General features: G+C 43.8%; 1 protein-coding gene across 1 annotated transcript in view; it reads right to left on the bottom strand.

Annotated features, from left to right (window-relative positions):
* Positions 1-287: 287 nt before the first annotated feature.
* Positions 288-22,359, bottom strand: part of SEMA5A (semaphorin 5A) — a 473,566-nt gene continuing 451,494 nt past the window's right edge. Inside the window, 5 exon segments of the mRNA XM_038583333.1 lie at positions 288-7,381; positions 10,322-10,533; positions 15,004-15,051; positions 16,422-16,577; positions 18,112-18,282. Of these exon segments, the coding sequence (XP_038439261.1) occupies positions 7,262-7,381; positions 10,322-10,533; positions 15,004-15,051; positions 16,422-16,577; positions 18,112-18,282 (707 nt within the window). The 3' untranslated portion in view covers positions 288-7,261.

Here is a 22,359-nt window from a genome sequence, read left to right as displayed (position 1 = left end):
TAAATTAAAACCCTGTTTGGCTTTCCTTGTCACATATGTCCTTTTGCCCATGGAAACATTTCTAACACTCCTTGACTATATGGTAGGATCATCGTGAAGCTGCTGGGGGCAGTCTCTGGCCACCACTCCAGAGGCCTTGGGGTCTGAAGAACAAACAGGAGCTTGATAGGGGGTTTGGCCAGAAGGCTGTCCAGGTCTCACTCTGATGAAACTCACTCCAAGGTGCTGTCACACCCTACCACATCTGGGGCAAAGGGGCATAGAGGTAAGAAAACAATTCCACTAAATTGTTTCCTAAATGGTAGGATTTATTTCAATGCTCACATACAATCGAATGAGACAAACTATTTACATAAAACATAAGTACAAAAAATATAATACAATTTATACTGTACATAATCAGGATTCTCTTATTTTGTCCCAAAAAATGTTAGCAGATAGAGATGGTGCAGAGGGGATGCTATGGAGGGAGATCACACTCTTAATGGAACTCAGGATCATTCTTCATGAATTTATTGTTTAAAAATAAAGATTAATTGGTCTGGGTTATAGAAGCTGGCAATTCACCAAGAGCAGTGAGTGAGCATGGCATTTCCCCTTCAGTAATAACAGCTCATTTTATCTTACAAATATGTTTGCTCTTCTCGGAGTTGGGGCATGCAGCAGGTGTGAGTTGGTTTCTGCTGATCGGCAGGTAACCCTTGACCCTCCTCTTCTCAAATTTCCATAATTGATCCAATGCAGCAGCTCATGAGCTCCCTGCCTGGGATGCCACAGTTGGTATCTCAAACTAATTTTTCAAAGCAATGGATCTGTCAGGTGTCATTAAACAATATTCTTGGGTATAGACCTGGACAGCTCTCAAGTGAGCATTTAAGACCAATGAATTGATGAACAGAAAGCATAAAAGGGAAGACTACCGGAAAGTCGCATTACACATTTCTAACAACAAGGTTTCAAGTGTAACCTTGAAACCAAATTTAAGGACTGAAAAAGAGTGCACCCAACGGCCCAGTGAAGTAAGTTCTGGCAATCCATGAGGATTCCAATAGGGCAACTGGCACTCCATTTCCTCATTCAAGGAAGGGAAAGGCAATGCTACCTCATCTAAGAAGCCCCACTATGATTAACACATACTGTCTTTTAAAAATTAATTTTAATGTCAGTAACTTGCTGCAGGTTTACCAAGGGCTGAAGTTGGCTTTGGAGAAGGTTCAGTGAAAAAAATGAAACACTCCCAAATAAGTTTATTTTGTGTCACAAAACAGCAACAGCAAATTAACACAGAAAGAAGCATTTAACATTTTATAACATTTTCAAAGTCGAGTCAAGGGGTGCAGCACACAAGCTTTGTTACCCACTTTTGAAGAATCCTACAATGGACCAAGTTGGTGCATTTTCTTTGCAGACGGTGTAGAGTTTCAGCGGGGAATGCAGGTGCTCACGTTGAAACTTCATCCTGTGCTTTCTTTCAAGGTGCAGAAGTTCAACTTTGATTTTGGCCAACAGTCATGCTATACGAAGAAACACCCTTAGTGGAGAAAATACTGTTAACTTTCTTAACCTAAATTAAGGTTGACAATTTTGTGTACTTGTGAAACAATTTTGACATTGACTCAAAAAAAAAAAAAAAAAGCCCACAAAGTTCTAGGTGGTCCTCATTCCATTCTGTATCTGCATTCAGCTGTCAGCAGCCTGATTTTCCTGTATCTCTCAACTTACCTGAAGGACAGTAACAAAAACTCTACCTTCTAGAGGCAGGGCATCATCCCTATGACAGACTAACACTGTCACTAAGGTGTTTTGTGGACGATATAAAAGTAAAGTGATGTCACTTTCTGGAAGGCAATAACCCGAATTCTGAACACCTGTCTGCACCTGTTCTGATGCCACACGCCCTCCCTGGTAGGGGGCAGACATCACATCTGTGATGTGTTCCTTGGCCGTTTTCTATTCCTGAGTTCAAAGAGACATAGAAGAATGATTTTCTTCAAAGTGTAGCCAATCAATCCTCTGCTTGGCACTGGAACCACTAATATCCAGAGGAGATGATAAATCACCATCTTAAACAAGGCACTGGCAACTTTTTATAGGGAAATGAAACTATGTGCACTAACAGAGGATGGCTAACAATGTTCTCTTCTTAGCAACATGATAGTACAGTTTGGCTTTTTCAGAATCCAAATTTTGCTCCCAGCTTGTATTTATCGCACATTTGAACCAGTCTGAACTACCTTTTGAACTACCGTTCACCCTCCATTTGGACTATTTGGCATTAAGGTGCCATGAAGCTGAAAAAGAACAGGATCATGTTCCAACTGCTGGGCTCAGACATCTTACTCAATATAAAGAGATGGAATGGATGGTATTGCCTGTCCAAAATTTGGTTTAAGAAGTGCCACAGAGTAGTTTTCCATCTCTACTCTGTTCCTTCCAGGTTTTAAAAATATCCTTAGCTATTTACCCTCATCATGTCAATACAATAAAACCTGTTTGCCTGAACAAAAATCAATTCTGACTCTGGTCATGGGTAATCAGCTTGATTGCTTTCTATGGCAGAACCAGTATGATCTTTTGCAAATACTATGAGGCAGCTTACACTAGGAACTATACACGCTGTGTCAGGCTCTGCTTTCAGTTTTGACGATGCTCTAAGTCTCCTGTGCAGTGTAAGCTATGTTTTCAAGGAGAACAATCTCCCTTCCTGATGCTTTTGTAAAATGTACCAATAATTTGATAATGTGACATATGATAGATGAAAAAACCTTGATCCATCTGTTCCTCAAAATAGGTATAACACATCTTTAATATAAGTCCATAAAAAAAGGAATATAGAATAGTCATCATAGAAATCCCTGCCAATAATCCAACATTGCATCTTGTTAATTCTTTTTCAGTTTCTGAAAGGAAAAGCAAGGATTCTAGCAACTTATTTCCCTGTGTTTTACCAGGTTAGCAAAACAGATAATATGAATACTTTGTCAGTATATGCAGAATTACAAAGAGCCTTTAAATCAATTATTATTAATGACCTCAGTAGGGAAGAACAGCAGAGATAAATTCCACAATGTTTTCTGGTTTCCAAATCTTTTATCTTACATGGCGACGTGCTGTGCAATAATTGGCATTCTTTTTTAGGCATTTCTCTGGTCAAAGTGACTGTAACTTTATCTTCTCCCATTTCATACCCATCGTCCAGAGAAGCAAGGTGTTCAGAATGGCTTTCTGTTTTCTGATAACAGATCATCCTAGGTACTCAAATTTGCAATGGTGTGTCAACATATTATCACCACATGACAAGAGTTGCTGTGACATAATGGAAGCAGTAGTAGGGATGTATTGGGCATGGCAACACAATCTGTGAATTCCACTTTGTATCATCTTAAAAAGAATAGCAGAGAGTTTGCATGAGTTGATTTATGGTTCCCACTGGAATTCCCACCTTCACAAACATGGATTGTTGGAGGCTTAGGGACAGTCCTGCTCAGTGGAGAATGGCTGCTTTAAGGCAGAAGCATTCCCTGTACCCGCCAGTGGTACCTCTCGTCCCTGGATGGGTGCCCCAGAGCCATCCTGTGAGGCAGAAATGCTAAATGCAATGGAGCTGCCCCCATTTGCCACACACCAGAAAACCCCAACGGAGTGTAAAGGACATCCTGCCGAAGGTGGTTTGACAGTGCTGGGGACATGTTCATGATTTACTCTGGAAATAAGTAAATATCATAAAGAAGCATAAAGCTATTTGTGAATTCCGACACTATCAAGACTGTATCTTCAGTGCGCATTAAGGGGGAGTTTATGCAGCGATTAGCTGAGTGCTGACCCGATGCACTCCCACCTCCCCGAGCCCGGGGCACGGGGCCCCCCGCTGGGCCTCTGCCCCTCACTGGAAGCGGGTCCGACCACGAGTTCTCCCCAGGCCTCCAGGGGACCCGCCCACGCTGGGCTCGGAGTCCCACGGCTCTCACCCACGTGCAGAGCTGTAAGGACCTGCGGCCACCGTCGGGCCACCTCCTGCCCTTGGACGGTCCGGCCTCCGCCCCACGCTCAGCTCGGAGCCACCGGGTCCCCACGTTCCCAGCCCCCTCTCCCCACCGTCGCTTCTCCTCTCCTTGGCATCACTCGGCGAGTCCCCGGGCCCAGACCCGGGTCCCCCACCCCCACCCTCGCCCCCGCTCCCGAGCCCCGGGGCGCCCCTTCCCCGCCGGGCGAGCTGGGTCCGGGGGCCGCGGGGTGGGCGAGGCTTGGCGGGGGCCCAGCTCGTCCCGAGTCCCAGCCCCGTCCTCAGGGTGACAGCCGGGCTCCTCCGGCCGCTGGCCCGCAGCGCTCCTTGGGGACGGGACCCTGAGCAGCCCTGCTCCTGGGACTCCCTCCCAGAGTGTGAGCGTGAGCCCAGGGCCAGGTTCCTCGGGAACACCGGGCCAGCTGCCCCCCTACCCAGAAATAGCCCTCCAGATTAAGCCGTGACTATTGTCATTTGATGTTAGGTTCAGAGAGGGTGCTGCTTGTACTAGGGAGGAGGGAGGAAGGAAGGAAGGAGGGAAGGAAGGAAAGAAAGGAAGGAAGGAAGGAAAGGGGAAAAAAATAGACAGAATAAGTCATTTAGAAATTTAAAATCTGACCCAGAGAAATAGCAAAGCCCGCAGCCTCCCGGGAGCTACTTTCAGGAGGAGATGCCAGCGAGGTGGTAGGCACCCCTGCGAAAGCCCACCTGGGGCTCAAGAAACAACCAGAGGCATGGAGGGGAGGCACACCCATGAGCAACAGCCACACAATGATGGAAAAGCAAAAGTTACTCCATAGCTCGTTAGAATATAGTTAAAATTATTCTAAACAAATTGAAATTCTGTGAAATGAGAATGTGAGAGAGACAGACAGAAAGAGAAGCCAGTGCAATTTTGCTCTGAGTAGAGAGGCAGGGAACAAAAATGAGAGCATTTCTTTGCCGTGCTAAGTTCCTGGAGGTATGTGACTCCGTGGGGAGGGTGGGCACTGTCTCCAGTCACCACAGGACACCGACTGAGGTCCAGCGTGGAGAGCATTTAGAAAACATTTCTAATCAGGTCCAGGGATGCTTTCTCAAAATATTAGTATTCTCTTTCCTAAGGGAAATAAAATAACCGTTTAAGCTTAGAAAACACTGTAGAGAGGGATCCAAAAACAACTGTGATGTGCTTCATGGTAGGGACATTTTTCTTAAAGGAAGGTGATGACACTAGTTGAAGCATCCAGTGCAAAACCAGTTGGGGGACAATGAGGAAACCATCTGGCCGAATTTCACCTCCTGAGTCCAGACTTCAGCTGTGTGTGTCCAGACCAAGCAGTCCCCCCACAGCAGACCAGCCACGCAGGAGAGAGGCAACATGAACTCCCTGCTGGAAACACCCAGAACACCATTCAGTTGCAATCTATTAGACCTCCTGGAAACCACCTGCCATTTAAGCTTGACTTTTTGTAGAGTCGCTTCTGAAAATTTGGGTGCATGAGAATACTTTCAATACAGCAATACTCATGACTCAACATGGGATTTTTTTCCCCCAACACTTTCTGAAATTGTTTCTTTACATTGGATAGGCCACAAACACGTGTGCTGATAAGTCTGCGTTCCTCAATGCCCGTGCTGTGTATTTCCACAAATCTGAAGGTTCACTGTGCAATAAGAATGTTTCACCATCCACACAGGTCTTTATTGCAATGCCCAAGGGCATCGATGAACAGTTTCAATCCGGTTCTGACTTTCAAACATTATTCAACCAGCTGCCATGTATTATTTATCAGCTGTTTATGAGTAATTCATCCTGCTGTTTTTCCTTGCTGGGGACCTCTATGAATAGTATTATAACACTCTGAAATGCTTAGCAGTGTCAGTGCTCAGAACCACAGGGGTCACTGAAAACCTTACGTCCCTGCTTTCTCCAGGTACATCTTGAAATGCTCTTGCCTCCATGCAGGAGAAGAGGGAGGGGTGGAGGGGAGGGCAGCATTGAGATAGAAACACAAGGCACCAGAACCAAACGTCTCCTCCTTGCCTGACCTGGAGGCAGCAAATGACAGCTGGGTACTCGGGGAGCACTTCAATATGTACAGCGATGGGCTGCAGAAAGCCAGCCTTACGCATCAGTAATGCTCTGGGAAGTGGCTGACTGCTATACATGAGTTCTATCGGGAGATAGAAAATAAAAAGTTGCTTCTCCTTAAATGTCATTTCTTTCAATCCTTTCTGTAACATAGGAAATAAAAAAAGTTGGTTTCCATTTTATACTTCAAAGTATTTTTAATATTTAATACTTTTCCTCATTGGTGTCATGAATGTTCACGATTTTTCCTTGCAGGGACATTAGACAGGGCGTATGTCCAATGGTGAATAAGTAGTGGTTTTATAGATGTCTCTTCAGGCTGTTACTATGGACCGGACAGGTGAGCTTCCGGGCCTACCACAGGGCGAGGAGCTCCCTGGAATGCTGTGAAATCCAGAAGTGAGAATATGGCTAGCCTTGCAGCATCATGCAGAACACTGGACCCTTCATCATGTCTGTGCCTCTGGTCTTCAAGCTCACCTCCACCAGGGATAACACAGTAACTGCATCAAGACCAGGGGTCAAGAGTGTGCCACTCCTCATACCATCACCTCTGCAGACACAAGCCAGGGTGATTTTCTGCCTTTGCTCAGGCGAGAACCATTCCAAGTCCAAACACGCAAGTTGCTTTCAAGGATTCCACAGACTTATCCAGGTTGGGAAGATGGGAGATCCATGGTGAATAACTATACAGCCACATTCATATCCTTCATTTTATCAAATACTATGGACCTAACACTCCTTGTGGAGGGAGGGAGATTCTTAGTTGAAGTGTCTGTTTTCTTGAATTAGAACATCATGAAGATTTATGCTCAAAAGCAGGAAGACATTCCTATTTCTAAAGACTCCTTTCCCATGTGGGTGGCACATATATTAAAAAGCTCAAGAAAACAACCGACTTGTTAGAAAAATGGACTGGACACAATAAAAACAAAACAAAACAAAACTTCACGCCATGGCTCATTCAACAATGATCAAGCATTTAGACCAGATTTTCAAGACATCATATTTAGATTTTTGTTGCTTTTAAGGATGTCTGTTTTTGGCAGCAATGGGACACTGGTGGCTTGAAATGCACTTGAAATGTATCCAAACTTCATCTCTGAAGCCTTGGAAACATGGGAAGTCATGGAGCAGGGCTTGAGGAGGTGGGGGATTACAAGGAGCCAAAAATATAACAGCTATTAGTACTCATCGTAATTATTGAGATCTGTAAAGTAGGCGTTAGAATAGGTCTTCCCACTGAGATGCGGGTTGAAGTATTTGTTTCTTTCCTCTAGGATCAAGTTGTTTTTGTTAAATGCCTGTAAAAAGTAAAATTAAAAAAAAAAGGATTTAAGAAGACTCCATAAGTAGCATTTTGGAAAGAGAACATAATGAGGGGACGATTATATTGAATCTGAACTCCCTTCTGAGGCTCCATTGTTCAAAATGTGATTCCTCACCTACTGGCTTCCTCACCTTATTTGCCTTACTGAGGACCTGCCTCATGACCAGAATGAGGGTGGCAATCTTTGATAAATAGATCTTGAGAAATCTAAATCTTCAACAAACCTAAAACTCACTAGTGATTTCAAATCAACAGTCGCTTTGAATGTTACGTAACAGTAAAATTTAAGCAGCCTTCTGATTATCATGGACAGGTACATTGATAAGAGATTTTGAAGGAGCTTATTTAAGTAAATGCATGCAATTTAAAACGGCTTGATTTCTTTTCATTTTCTACACTGTTAGCAGGTGAGCTTGTGATGAGAAAACAGCCATTCTCAGGTGCCACCTGGGCATTTTTCAGCCTGACAAGCCTGCTCAGACCCACAGAGTCTGCACATTTACATGAGGACCTGAGCTTCAGGTTCCCACCCCAAGTTCCTGTTTTGTTTTTCTTGCAGCACCTGCTAAAATAGCCACTTACAGGGGCACCTGGGTGGCTCAGTTGTCCAAATCTTGATTTGGGCTCAGGTCATGATCTCAGGGTCCTGGGAAGGACTCAGCGTGGAGTATCCTTGAGATCCCCTCTCCCCTTCTCCCTCTGCCCTTCCCCTCCCCCTACTTGAGTACTAAATAAATAAATAAATAAAATCTTTGAGAAAATTAAAAAATAAAATAAGCACTTAGAGCTGAGCCCACAAAACGTGAGTGATGTCTCCCTCAACCACCTTTTAAGTAACAGGTGCCTGCCACCCTCTCTGTCTCCTGCTCACTGCTGACCAGGCCCAGAGGACTGCCCTTCCCTGGCAGTGTAAGTAATAAACCTTGGGACTTGACTTTCTTCAAGTGAGTGTACTGAAATTGCACCTTGAGTCAAAACAACCCCAGGGTCTCCCCTTCCCCAAAGAGGGAGCTCAGGTGCTCAGGGAGCTTCCTGCTGATCCCGTGTAGCTTGTACCTTCTTCTTCAGCCGGCCACAATATGCATATTCTTAATTTAACACACCAGCTATGGGCCCCCCAAAAGCCTACTCTAGCCACTTCTGACACAGACACCCATCCTTATTAAGTCATTAAAGCCACCTATGCTTTCAAAAACCTAGTTTACTATGCCAAGTGGAGGGTAAATACTAAAAGGGCTGCTATAAGGATGTAGGATGGTCAGCAGAGGCCAACTGTCCAAGACTGGTCTGGGCAAGGTATCAGAAGAAAGTTCCAGAAGGATCATTAGAGATTAGGCAGCAGTCAGTGCCCTCAAAGCCCTCTGCCTTCCGAGCAGTTAAATTTCTTATTATCTTGAGTGGCTCTTGGATCTTAAGTGGGAACAGAAGACCAGTCAAATTATCTTGAGACATTTGAAGTAAGAACCAAGTTGATTGGTTGGAATCACATTTCAAGGAGCCCCATTCTTGGGATCTAAAGGCTTGTTCTTGTTCATAAAAGGAGCTCATGTTCCTCCTCATACTCCAGAAGCTCAGTTCTGACAAGGTGTGAGGGGTGTGTTATTAGTGAGCAGTGCTTTATTTCTTGGCCCTAGCATTGATTAGCATAAGGTACTCATGGGTTCTGGATCCTGGTGGAAGCAAGGCCCATGGATAAAAGTCAACTGGCTCTGTTTCTGTCCAAGGGGTGGAGAAGGAGGCCTCGTGGTAGGGGGAAAACAAGAGAGGACACTGTGGCTCCCAGGACTCAAGACCTCCCAACCACTTGAACTTGTAAGAGTTGAAAAAGTTCCAAGTTCCCACATGGGAAGGAAATCAAATTTCAAAGGAAATCATCATGGCAGAGAAAGCATCAAAATGCTCCCTGAGAATGTTAAGGAGAACCATCAATTTAAGAGGAATGTCAAAATGATAATATCCTTCATTCACGTGGGTGGTCGGGCACATTGGGTGAAGCAGATGATGGCCCCAGATGTCCTTCCAGCTACACCCCTGACTCCTGTGTGTTATCCCATTTAAACCTCACAACAGAGAGATGATGTTACATATTGCTCTACCCATTTTAAAGATGAAGAAACTGAGGTTCAAAGAATTAACTAACTTGCATTTTAAACCCTGATGCACAATGCCTCAAATAAAAACCACATTTATTTTGCCAGGCACTACTCAAGGCATTTAGTGTAGCTGTTTCATTTGTTTCTCATGATCTCCTGTTTACTGAGGAGAAAACAGGCTCAGTGAGTGTAACTGGCTTTACGTTTACGCAGCTGGTGACTCATGGACACAGGTCTTCCTGGTCCAGAGCTGATGCCCTTTCCACTCCTTCTTCCTCAGAATGAGGAGACTGGCCATCAACTCTCTACTTCTGGGTCAGGCACTGAATTAATCACCCATTGAGAAAATTTAGCAGAACACTTCACCCCACACCAGTCACACACCATGCAAAGCTGAAGAAATTTCATTATGCAAACAAATTATTTTAAGATCGTTTTTATAATAACATAACAATTTTTCTCAGGATGAACCTGGATATCAGACTACCCCACCCTGGTCCTCATTACCACTGTCAGATGGGTACAGGGCCTCAGCCCAGAGCTCCTCTCTTTGAACATGGGAGGCACAGTGGAAGCAGAGCTGGACATTGGCCAATGACTCAATATTTTCCAGTATTTTATTCATTGCTGTTTCTGAGTCCTATTTGTAACCTACTTCCCAATTTGAGGCACCATCTTTTTTGCAGGCAAAGCAAACAAGGCAGCTCATCATAAGGGCCACCCATTGCCTTGTTCTCCACTCTGTCACTTCAGCCACCGCCTCTGAGCTTTGCCAACAGCCCCTAGGGCCCTTCTTTCACATCTGTCTGCCAACTCCTTACCTTGATAGCTTCCACCGAGTCATACTTGTCCAGTTTGTTGATGTGGTTAGTTATGCTGGTGTTGAGAGGGGCAGGAGCAACAGGGTGGATGACGGTGGCATCGTGGGACTGCTGCTGGTACCGTTGGCAGTAGGTGTAGACGAGCAGTGTAAGGAGGCAGCCTAGAATGGAGCTGCTCAGCCCCACAGCAAGCATGTGGAACAGATTGAACTCTGGGAAGACAGCATCAAAAGTGACGGTACTTTGGAAAAGAACACACTACTCAACAGCTCAAAGCACTTGCGTAAAAAGAGAAAGACAACATAAGAGGCCCATGACCTTCCTCTGAAATGTCATCCCCCACAGGGAGCACAGCATATTTTAAGTTAATGTTCTTATGGACTACAATCCGTCTTTTGGAGATCACCTTAATATACTAGAAGCATTTTTTTTTCATTAAAGGATTGTACAAGTCTGCTCATCTGTTTCACATGCAGCATGATCTCTGGTCTATGGGGTTCCTAGAGAACATTTTTTCCATGCTCTTAACAGGTAGAGCATCCCAGCCAATAGCCTGGCTGTGTCCCATGAAAAAAGTGAGAATGCATTAACTACTTCCAGTTAATTGCTCAAAATTACTGTATTTTGGAGACCTTATAAAGACAATGGTTTACACCAAAGAAATAAAAGAATTATATCAAAGGAATAAAATATGATCTTTTAATGGTGATGAAATGACCCTCCTTTACATATTTTTTCTATTAAATAGCATCTTTGAGTTATTTTCCTTGAGTTTTGAATACAAATTGCTGAAAAAATAAGCAGATGTGGATTTATGTCTCTAATATGGGATTGGCTTGAGAGACATCAAGGTAACATAATGAAGAACTTTGTAATGTCTGAGCAAATAACCACACAGGAAAATAGATGTTCATCATGTGTTGGTAAAACACCGTACAATGAAAGTTTCCAGCCTTTCAGGGAATAAAGACAACATCTGGGCAATGCTGAAGTAGAACATGACCTTATTTTTTCTATGCTGGGCTGGCGCCATGTGGCTACCCTGTCCCCTGTGGGTTATTGGCCTCTGGCACCTGTGCCAGGACCCATCCTGAGGACCAGCTTTCCCCCATCGTGTCCCCTCAAGGCACCACCAGGGGGCGCAGTCACCCACACTCTTCCTGGATGTGTCTGTCCATCCTGCATCTAAACAGAACCATTGGAAATGCCTGCTAGGCACACTACAGATCTCCGGCGAATCCCAGAGCCACAGAGAGAGGCTCCCAGGCTCTCAGGGTGAGAAGCCTTGCAAGTTTGTTCCTTGCATCCAAGCCTTGGGGTGTCTGCCCCTCAACTACCCTGGCCCCTGCCTGGATCCGCAGCAGAGGTGGGGTACCCTCACTGTCCCCACACGCTGACGTCTCCCTCTAGGCCATGACCCTTTGCTGCTCACAGATCCTGCATTCCCAGGACCCCTGAGAGCTTGAACTGCCTCCCCAGGGGAGCGAAGCATGCAGAGGCTGGGTTCTCTGTAGGCTGCAACCCACTCACTCCCACCCCATTCCTAACACAGAAGTCCAATGTCTGCAGCACTAGGCCCTGGATAATCCAGGTGGATGTTACTAGAATATTCCACAAGTATCACCTGCTTCCCCATATCCACCTGGTTTTCACTTCTTGGTTCTTTGGTCAAGCAGTTCATGAATCTCCAGCCTGTCCTGATTTTGTCTGAAGCTCTAGAGCTGGACGGCCTGGGCTGGCTGGACAAAGCATCCAGGGAGCATCCCACCAGCAGCCACCGGAAGTGTCTACTGTAACACTGAAGCTGTGCTCCAGGTGAGCAAGAGCAGATTTCACACGTGTTGTCATTGTTTTATACTTTAGCCACTTTGAGTCCCAGGGTCAATGCCATCTACCGATAAAAGGACTTCCTGCTGCACTGATAACATTTGATTATAATATATGAAAGATGTGTGATGCTCTCCATATGCAGATACTTTGTCATTAGTCCAATGAATCACGCCTGCAGGTGCCTGGGGAAGGCCGGGGCCAGCTGACATCTTTATGAGGATTATATAGTCTTTGTGTCTCATGAAACTAAAAATAGCTAAATTGAAAAATTTCAAAAGGCCGACACTTTCTGCATAGGGAAAAACAGTGCCTATTAAATCTCTTTTGAATCTGCTTGGTGTGGCTCTTTGCTTCGAATATGTTTTTCTGTTGTTTTTGGTCAGTAAAGCTGAAATAGAAACCAACTACCCCGTTGGCTCAACTGGATGATTTCCTGTAAAAAATGTGATTGATTTCTCTTCAAATGGGGAAAAAAAAAAAAAAAAAAAAAAGACATCTGTGTTGTCTCCCTAAACATCCCATTTAGGGATGCTGTATCCCTAAACATTTGCTAGGTGATTCTTTTTACCCATCAGTCCTACAATTAGATCCATGTGACCTCTGACTTGCCTAACCTGGTGTGTCAATGATCTAAAAAAATCAGTTCGGAATATTACAGTTAGTAGTATCTCTGTGATTTAATCAACAGCACATCAACACTTGGTTTGTAGTTGGGTAGCCAATTAGCCTGTTTGACTCAGACACATGGAAGCAGCAGTTTAAGGATGGGAATGGACTTTGAACCCTGCTCTCCCAGGTGCTTAAGGCCCTTGAAAGTCTCCTATATCCTAACCCAGAGACAGCTGGCTGGGGAAAATGGTTTTTAAATCTCTGGCAGACCTGGAGGTCAACTCTGCAGAGACATCAGCTGGCCGACCCCAAGTTCTGTCTTGGCCTCACATAGGACAGGAGGTGCTCCTTAAGAGCTCTGCTTCACTTCTGATCTGGGCTTCCTCTGAGGGCAGCAGGTGTCCCCAGCCCCTGAGTGTCGTCCAAAACTGTCACCTGACCAGGGCTGCTGTGGCTGCAGCCCCCGAGACACCATCCTCTCAGATACTCACTGCCAGGATCCTTTCCCTGTGGTTCTCTGGCCTTGAAGCTCACACTCGGATCCTACAGCCTAGACTCAAACTCTGGCTCTGTTGCTCTCTACCTGTGTGAACTTTGGCCAGTGGCCTCATCTCTGACTCTCACCATCCTTAATGTAGATGACAGTGCATGGCTGCTCTCCCTTTTCTACAATTTGTGAAACCCAAACTTCTGGAAATGGATTTTTCATCACTCACCTGGCAGCAAAGCCTGACCTGACCTGACCCTTTTCCTGCAGAACTAACTAGAACTGCAGAAGTATTAGCATCTTCACTTTGTCCACACTTCACAAAGCATCATTAAAGAGACTGGTTACAGAATGTGGACCTGGACACTGCAGAGTGTTACATAATAGACATCCTATGCCCCATATTACCCCTCTGAAATCTGAAAAATGCTGAATTCTAAAACTCTTCCGTATCTCCAAAGGTTTTACATTAAGGAACTGTGGGCTGCAGCACCTACACGTAAGCTCTTTGTGAGGATCAAATAGGATACTTCTTGCAATTTAATACAGTGGCATATAGTGACTGATCTAAAAATATTAAAGGACACTTAGAGCTATGATTATTTTTATGGGAACTTGTATATATTCATCTTCCAGCTGGATCCCAAGTTATCTAGTGCCAGTCTGTGAACTCCTGGGACCAACGTAGGTCAGACAACAGACACTGCATTTTTCAGGCACTGGGGTCTTTTATGAGATGACTGCTAGTTCCAGAAGGACTGTGGCTATTGTGTCCCGTGGTAAACTCAGTGTCCCTCACAGAGCTCATGGAGGGGGTGCTCAGCAAAGATTATTAAATGAACAGATCAACAACTAAACAGAATACAACAGTGGACTCTTAATTAATGTAGTTAAAAACAGTAAGTACATTCCTAAAACACACCCACAAAGTTCCAGATTCTATTCGAACATAAACAAAGACCAGAGCCTACGGCTGAGTTGCTGGGAATCCCCTGGTGGCATGGATTATGGCAGGAATGGGTATTTTTAGGTCACCAGCCGAATGTATAAATACGTGGTCTTGGTGTGGATATTGGCTCTGATTACCAAGGGTGGGCAGAGGATGGGCTTTGATCAATGGACAGTTAGCCCCTCCTGCCCAGACAAGTAAACACAGACATAAAGTCCAAATTTAGCATGAACTGGAACCAGAGAATGTAATTTTTGTCATCCAGGTTTGCAGAAAGTTTCAACAACACCTCCAGAGATGTAGGTATAATCTCATGCCTCATTACAATTTTGTCATTCCAGCCTGGAAGTCTGAGGCTGGCTGCCATGTATTTGCACTATATGTATAAAAAAATGCTTGAGTTTTACTCATGAGAAATTTAACTACAGCTAATATCAAGATCACTCGTTCACAAAGCTTATTATCATCCACCAAAATCACCTGAAAAGCTTATTAAACCACAAAGTGCTGGGCCCCCCTCAGAAAGGTTCTGATTCTACAGATTGAAGCAGGACCTGAGAATCTGTATTCCTATCAGCACTCACGGGGATGCTGATGATGCTTAGTCTAGGTACCACACCTGAGAACCACTGACCCAGATGTCAAATACTGACTTTTTGCATTTGTACTGCCAAAGTTTAAGGTGTTTGGATCAAGAGTTTCTCCATTCTGTTTTTCTTGGGCCAAGCATCATATGACACATACGGGGAAAGAAATGATCAGAAAATACCAGAAATCAATTAAAAATTAGTTAAAAAGAGAACTTACCCCCACACCTTTTCTCTTCTACACTACTGGATCTTGCCACAGATACTTCTGGAAAAAGAATTAAATCATGATGTGTAAAGGGTGTTGGAAAGAAAGACCACATCAATGATTGATTCACTTACAGAATGTCTAATGATTTCAAGTTTTATGTGAGTCAAAATTCAAAGCCCGATAAATTGTTTAAAAAAATTGCATGTTTCTTTGTTTTAACCAACCTGAGATGTATTTGGCCAAGGTTATCTGGATTGGAAAGGAGTGAGATTCATTATCACAGAAAGAAAACGCGATGGTCCTTTGGGTTGAAACCAGGGCACAATTTCAAAATAAGGCCAGAGTATGTGCTGATTTTCTGTTACCAATATATTATGCCAGTTGTGGACCCCAAAGAGTTGGTGTTGGTGTCCTTGTCTCTGATCAAAGCCAGCATCGTCAAATTCTCTGAACAGGGGGACCAACCCACCAGAGCTTGAAGGAAACTGCCATAACTCTTTGCCATGACACACATTAAATACCCAAGTAAAATGCCAATAAAAAAACAGATCCTGGAAATGTTTTAACCCACAGGGGTCAAACACCATTTCAGGAGATTGGAGACATTATTCTTTCCTGTACTGATTTTTCAGTGGGTAACAAGAAAGTGTGCAATATGTCTATGGTCAAAAAGGAAAACATCACAATAAACAGCATTTCTATACCATACACAATGGAGGCGCCTTATAAGACTAAAGCTAATAATTTTCTCTGAAATACAGTTACCATTTACAAAAGTGGAAGAAAACAAGGCAATTATCTATTATTGCCTTGTAAGAGGCTGGTCTCTGCTTTGGTCTATAGCATAGTCCTAACCCACACTGGACATATACAAATGATTTGTAAGTACCTAACACCATGCCTACAGTGAACATGTGACAGATGACTTGCTATGATCAATAACTGACCATCAATTTCACATGGAAAAGCCAATAGCCAAAGAGCCAGCCAGTCTCTTCTCCAAGATGAGAGCCATGGTAGGTTTCCATCTTCCCAAGTATATTAAGGTTGCATGAAGAACTGGCCTTTTTAATCTGTGCAAACACATGCACACAGCACTGCAAAAGCATTTAACCTAATGTTAAAATAACAAAATAATCTATTTTGATTTTTTGAGCAAAATTGTCACACCATGTTATAGTCAGTAAATTGTAGAAGGCATCGTGTTAAAAAAAAAATCTTAAAATTCATGGTGTAAATTCAAGCCTCAACCCACAGTTATCTGTAAATCTACGGACTAATTACCTTGAAACCACAGAGTTGATAGAATCATCTCTGTTTCACCAAACAAGACCTCGAAGGACAGATAAAACTTCCATCTGTGAATCATTTCCTTTCTAAATGATGGAAATGATTTTGTTCACACTGATAAGGCTCTCTGCCCTTACCTGGGACGAAATTGGAATCGAAAACACAAGGGCGGCTCTCTGTGGTGTTTCCAGAACACTGACTGCCCACAGGGAACAGAAGAATGCATTGGCGGGCACGGACCTGGACCCCAGACACGGCACATTCAGACCAGTCTGACCACTCTGACCAGCTCTCTGCAGTGACCAGAAGAGGGGAGATGCAACAACAAAGCCACTGCGATCAATCAACCTGGAAGCACTGTAGGTCACACACATTACTTTAAGTTTTCATATTACATTTTTAATGGGTCTATGTATAAATACGATGAATGCGCCTCCTCTGAGCACTCAGATAAATTATATAGGGCATGAATAAAAGAGCTCGTAGACCTTTGATAAAAATTAATATACTTAAAATACATTTTCTAAAATCCATGTTATTTTAATGTTTTAAAGTAACTACTAGACACTAAATAAGCTAATTCATGAGGTCCAGCTGTGCAGAGACGGTCATGGTGAGGGGAAAGAAATCTTCAAGGCAGACACCATTTCCCACAGGGCTGTGCTCCTCTGTAAGAGCAGCCCTTAAATGCTTTCCTGCAAAAATTCCTACAGGTCTTAGAGCTTGGGCAAGAGAAGTGACAGTGCATGAATGAGAAAGACCTGGTTGCTGAGAGGAGTTTCCAGCTACTACAAATACCTTCCCTTCTGTTACAAAAACAATTCTGCAGAGTCAATATACTGAAGTCAGGCTGTACTTGCAGAATTTATTTCATCCCATGTTTACTATTGCCTGTGTGCCTAAGATCATTGCACGACTTGGGTTAAGGTCCAAAGCTGAGTGATATAAGGTCATTTCACCCTGAAGTGGAAAATTTGCTAGGATTTGTTAAATTCACCCAGGCTTATGGATGTGTAAAAAGAGAACAATACTCATGTTTTAAGTAAGGAGGTTAAAAAATGTGCTCTCAGCATTATTAGGAAGTATTATTAAACAAATCAAAAAGACATTTTTGCACACAGTTTGCTTTTTTCCTTCTTTTTAAATTTCAGCATCATCTTTGCAGTACAGGGAAAATTCAGAAATCAAACTTGTGCCTTGATTCAATGTAAAGAGGTTTCATTTTTTCTGTAAAAATGGGTAAAGCACCAGGTTTGGGGATGACTGTATCTGGTTTCTAGGCACTTTTCAATACAGAGGGAAGCTTCCAGAAAGATTTGCAGGAGCAAGTTAGAAAATAAAAAGTATGACTTTCAAAGTCAAAGTTAGACTCAGAAGAGGGTGTCTCATTTTCATTCCAACTGGCTTCCATGTCTCTGGACAAGACGGGTTATTGGATGGGGAAGCTGTTGCAGTGTATCCCCTGGGCACCTGTGCTAGCCAGCCTCGAGGCTTGGATTCCCCCAAACCCTTGGACCTGAGGCCAGGTCCTTCACAAGTGTTCTCCTTGCTCCCCACCCTGATTTTCAGATTCCATTACCAGGTTAAACCTTTTAATAATGCCTTGTTAGAACCAGTTTCTGTTAACTAGTTGTGAAACCATGGCATGGTGAGAACTCTTCTATAGTAGAACAAAGTGGTCTGAAGTCACTTGGTGGAAAACAGTGCGGGACTGAGGTGTTCCCTTCTTTCAGTATTTGCTCTTATGAGCTATCATCAATTTCACGGTTTCTAAATCAAGGTTGGGAAGGGGTGAGTCTACCGCAGTCATGCGGTCAGGTTGCTTACCCGGGCAGGGGTCCGTGTTGCAGACTGCCTCCTCCGTGTGAAGCCCCAGGCAGATGTCTCCTCCGTAGGCTGGGGCTGGGTTTGTGCATGAGCGGGTCCTCATGTAGTGTCCACCGCCACATGTCGCTGAGCATTTTGACCAGGGAGACCAGCAAGACCACACGCCATCCACTGGGAAGGGACACAAATTCACATCACTTCTGAAAGTCCAAATCTGAGCAATCCGATGCGGCTGCAGATGGGATGTGCCTTACAGGAGGGCATCTGTGCACACCCCTGACTGCTCACGGGGCTGTCTGTGGTCTTCCTCCTGGGGAGGAAACCAGTTTTGCACATTTCTCCCTATGCTTTCTCAGTTCCTTTTACTTATTCTTTCAGGAAATATTTCTAAACATACAATATGTAAGCATGAAGAGAGCCAAGGGATGCTATGTATGTAATACAGGATCCCAGTTCCCGGGAAGGACCACAAGCTGTGTTCCGTAGTCATTCAGGTGAAGGCCAGCTACTTCTCCCCTTTGCTAAGCACACAGTCTACCTGGGGTCAAGGAAAAGCAGCTGTAGTCACAGGCTTCCTTTCCAACTGGGTTACGCTGTGCTCCACAACGGGGGGATAGAGAAAAGCTAATGGGTCCCAGGAGGAACTGTGAGGGGTGCTCCGGAGCTGCAGGCCTCAAACAACCAAACTGAGCATGAACCATGTGGACTTGGTGGTGTGCTTACAGGGGAGCCATACGAGAGGAACCCCAGTATTCACAGCCAGACTTCAGGATGATTATGGAGGTGAGTCCTACCATGTGGACATGAGGCATAACTGGTTCCAGGGCCAGCCACTGGTAACCCAGAGCGTGTCCCTGTTTGCTCCAGCCCAGGCTCCTGACACTTGTGCATAGACCTCCTGAGTGCTGGAATCGGCAGCCCGCCTCAATCTGGGACCTCGGTGCTGGTCCTGCATTAACTGATGTTGCTAAAACTGGCACCTCACCCTGGCTTCAGTCTCCAATACTGTCCCATCCGACCTGCTATTTATCTAATTCCTGAAGAGTGCTCCCTCTTGCTAGCCAGCCCCATTTTTTTTGGTAGAGGCCTAGAACAAAGCTGCAGGACTTTGTCAACCTGGCATTAGACGCATCAGTGGGCAAAAGCAGGCATCACCACAGCCGGCTAAATTAAAAGGCTAATGAGAGACTTACTATTACCATATGTATATAGTTTATTTTCTCTGTATCCTACATAAAAAGAAAACAGAACGGGGCACCTGGGTGGCTCAGTTGGCTGAGCATCTGACCTTGTTTCATTCAGTTTATGATCTCAGGATCCAAGGATCGAGCCCCTCATGGGGCTCCATGCTCAGTGGGCAGTCTGCTTGTCCCTCTGTCCACCCCCTGTTCATATTCTCTTTCACAAATAAATAAATAAAATCTTAAAAAAAACAGAAGCAATCATGAGAAGCAATGCTAAAGTTGTTCAGGATGCAAGGTTGTTTTGACTAGAATCACATCATTTGTATTTTAATATATCCACCATGATTTAACACATCTTTATGGAGTAATATTTTTCTTCAGATACAGGCATAGGTAAAAAGAAAGTATTTTTGAGAAACATGAGCAGGAATTTCATTTTTAGGATATTTGTATCTGCAAAAAAGTAGAAACAAAACAGAAATCAAACATTTAAACCTAATTTTAAAGTGAGTTTGTGACCTAATTGGGAACTTCATGATTGAAAAGTTCACACATTACCCCTAATAGGCAATGAGATAGACTAGGAAGAAAGGGGGAACCAGGCACGTATCTGTCACTGGATGAAGTACTAGTAAAAGGAGGCAGAACTGTCAAAGTTTCAAAAATCTCCTCCCATGTCTCTTCTTACTGGAGGGATGCTTGCTGGCAGTGTTCCTCTGTAACCTGAGCTGAAGTTTGGTCTGTAGCACATATGCTTGCACACCCTAAAGGAAGGTGCTCACAAGACATAGTGCCTTAGAATAACAGGTATCAAAGAGCCTGGGTGTCTGAATGTACACAAGATAGTCTGGAGCTCATCAAGGTCTAGTGTGTCATCTAGATGGTGCTGGAACCCAACTTAGAACCAACCATGTGACTGGAGGATTCTTACTTTTGTATCTCATGATAGATCTGTTGGCCAGTGGCCAATAGGGGCATGAAACAATGCTCAACATCACTAATTATCAGGGAAATGCAATTCAAAACCACAGTAAGACATCACCTCACACCTGCCAGGAAGGAGATTCTAAAAAGAAAAGCGATAGATAATAATGTTGGTGAGGAATTGGAGAAACCAGAATCCCAGCACATGGTTGGCGCAAATGCAAACTGGTGCAGCCACTAGGGAAAGCAGTATGGTGGTTCCTCAAAAAATTCAAAAAGGAACTACTGTATGATCCAGCAATCCCACTTCTGTGTATAGACAGCTGAAAAAATTGAAATCAAGATCTCAAAAAGATATCTGCACTCCCATGCCCATTGCAGGATTATTCACAAAAGCCACCATATGTTGCTGTACGACACTGTGTCTCTAGATAACAGTACTGTCTTGTGCACTTAAAGATTTATTAACAGGGGTGCCCGGGTGGCTCAGTCTGTTGAGCATCTGGCTTTTCGTTTCGGCTCAGGTTATGATCTCAGGGTCGTGAAATCGAGCCCCGTGTTGGGCTCTGTGTTCAGCAGGGTGTCTGCTTGAGATTCTCTATCCCTCCCTCTGTTCCCCCACCCCACCTGCTCTCTCACTTGCTCTGTCACTCAAGTAAATAAACAAATCCTTTAAAAAAATAAACATTTGTTAACAGGGTGGCTCTCACGTTGAATATTCTTACTACAATAAAAATGTTAAAAAAATTTAAAAACAAACCAAAGATAAGATGTTTTCATTCATAATCATTCTTTTTTTTATAAATTTATTTTTTATTGGTGTTCAATTTGCCAATATATAGACTAACACCCAGTGCTCATCCCATCAAGTGCCCCCCTCAGTGCCCGTCACCCAGTCACCCCCACCCCCCGCCCACCTCCCCTTCCACCACCCCTAGTTTGTTTCCAGTGTTAGGAGTCTTTCATGTTCTGTCTCCCTTTCTGATATTTACACTCATTTTTCTCCTTTCCCCTTCATTCCCTTTCACTATTTTTTATTTTCCCCAAATGAATGAGAACATATAATGTTTGTCCTTCTCTGATTGACTTATTTCACTCAGCATAATACCCTCCAGGTCCATCCACGTTGAAGCAAATGGTGGGTATTTGTCGTTTCTGATGGCTGAGGAATATTCTATTGTATACATAGACCACATCTTCTTTATCCATTCATCTTTCGATGGACACCGAGGCTCCTTCCACAGTTTGGCTATTGTGGACATTGCTGTTATCAACATCGGGGTGCAGGTGTCCCGGCGTTTCATTGCATCTGAATCTTTGGGATAAACCCCCAGCAGTGCAATTGCTGGGTCATAGGGCAGATCTATTTTTAACTGTTTGAGGAACCTCCACACAGTTTTCCAGAGTGGCTGCACCAGTTCACATTCCCACCAACAGTGTAAGAGGAGTTCCCTTTTCTCCGCATCCTCTCCCACATTTGTGGTTTCGCCTTGTTAATTTGCCCCATTCTCACTGGTGTGAGGTGGTATCTCATTGTGGTTTTGATTTGTATTTCCCTGATGGCAAGTGATGTGGAGCATTTTCTCATGTGCTTGTTGGCCACGTCTATGTCTTCATCTGTGAGATTTCTGTTCATGTCTTTTGCCCATTTCATGATTGGATTGTTTGTTTCTTTGCTGTTGAGTTTAATAAGTTCTTTATAGATCTTGGAAACTAGCCCTTTATCTGATATGTCATTTGCAAATATCTTCTCCCATTCTGTAGGTTGTCTTTGAGTTTTGTTGACTGTATCCTTTGCTGTGCAGAAGCTTCTTATCTTGATGAAGTCCCAATAGTTCATTTTTGCTTTTGTTTCTTTTGCCTTCATGGATGTATCTTGCAAGAAGTTACTGTGGCCGAGTTCAAAAAGGGTGTTGCCTGTGTTCTCCTCTAGGATTTTGATGGAATCTTGTCTCACATTGAGATCTTTCATCCATTTTGAGTTTATCTTTGTGTATGGTGTAAGAGAATGGTCTAATTTCATTCTTCTGCTTGTGGATGTCCAATTTTCCCAGCACCATTTATTGAAGAGATTGTCTTTTTTCCAGTGGATAGTCTTTCCTGCTTTGTTAAATATTAGTTGACCATAGAGTTGAGGGGT

The sequence above is a fragment of the Canis lupus genome, chromosome 34 (assembly GCF_011100685.1).
Source record: "Canis lupus familiaris isolate Mischka breed German Shepherd chromosome 34, alternate assembly UU_Cfam_GSD_1.0, whole genome shotgun sequence".
In the NCBI taxonomy this organism is placed as follows: domain Eukaryota; kingdom Metazoa; phylum Chordata; class Mammalia; order Carnivora; family Canidae; genus Canis; species Canis lupus.
The sequence above is the reverse complement of the archived record's forward strand: the minus strand, read 5'-3'. Positions and strand labels throughout refer to the sequence as shown.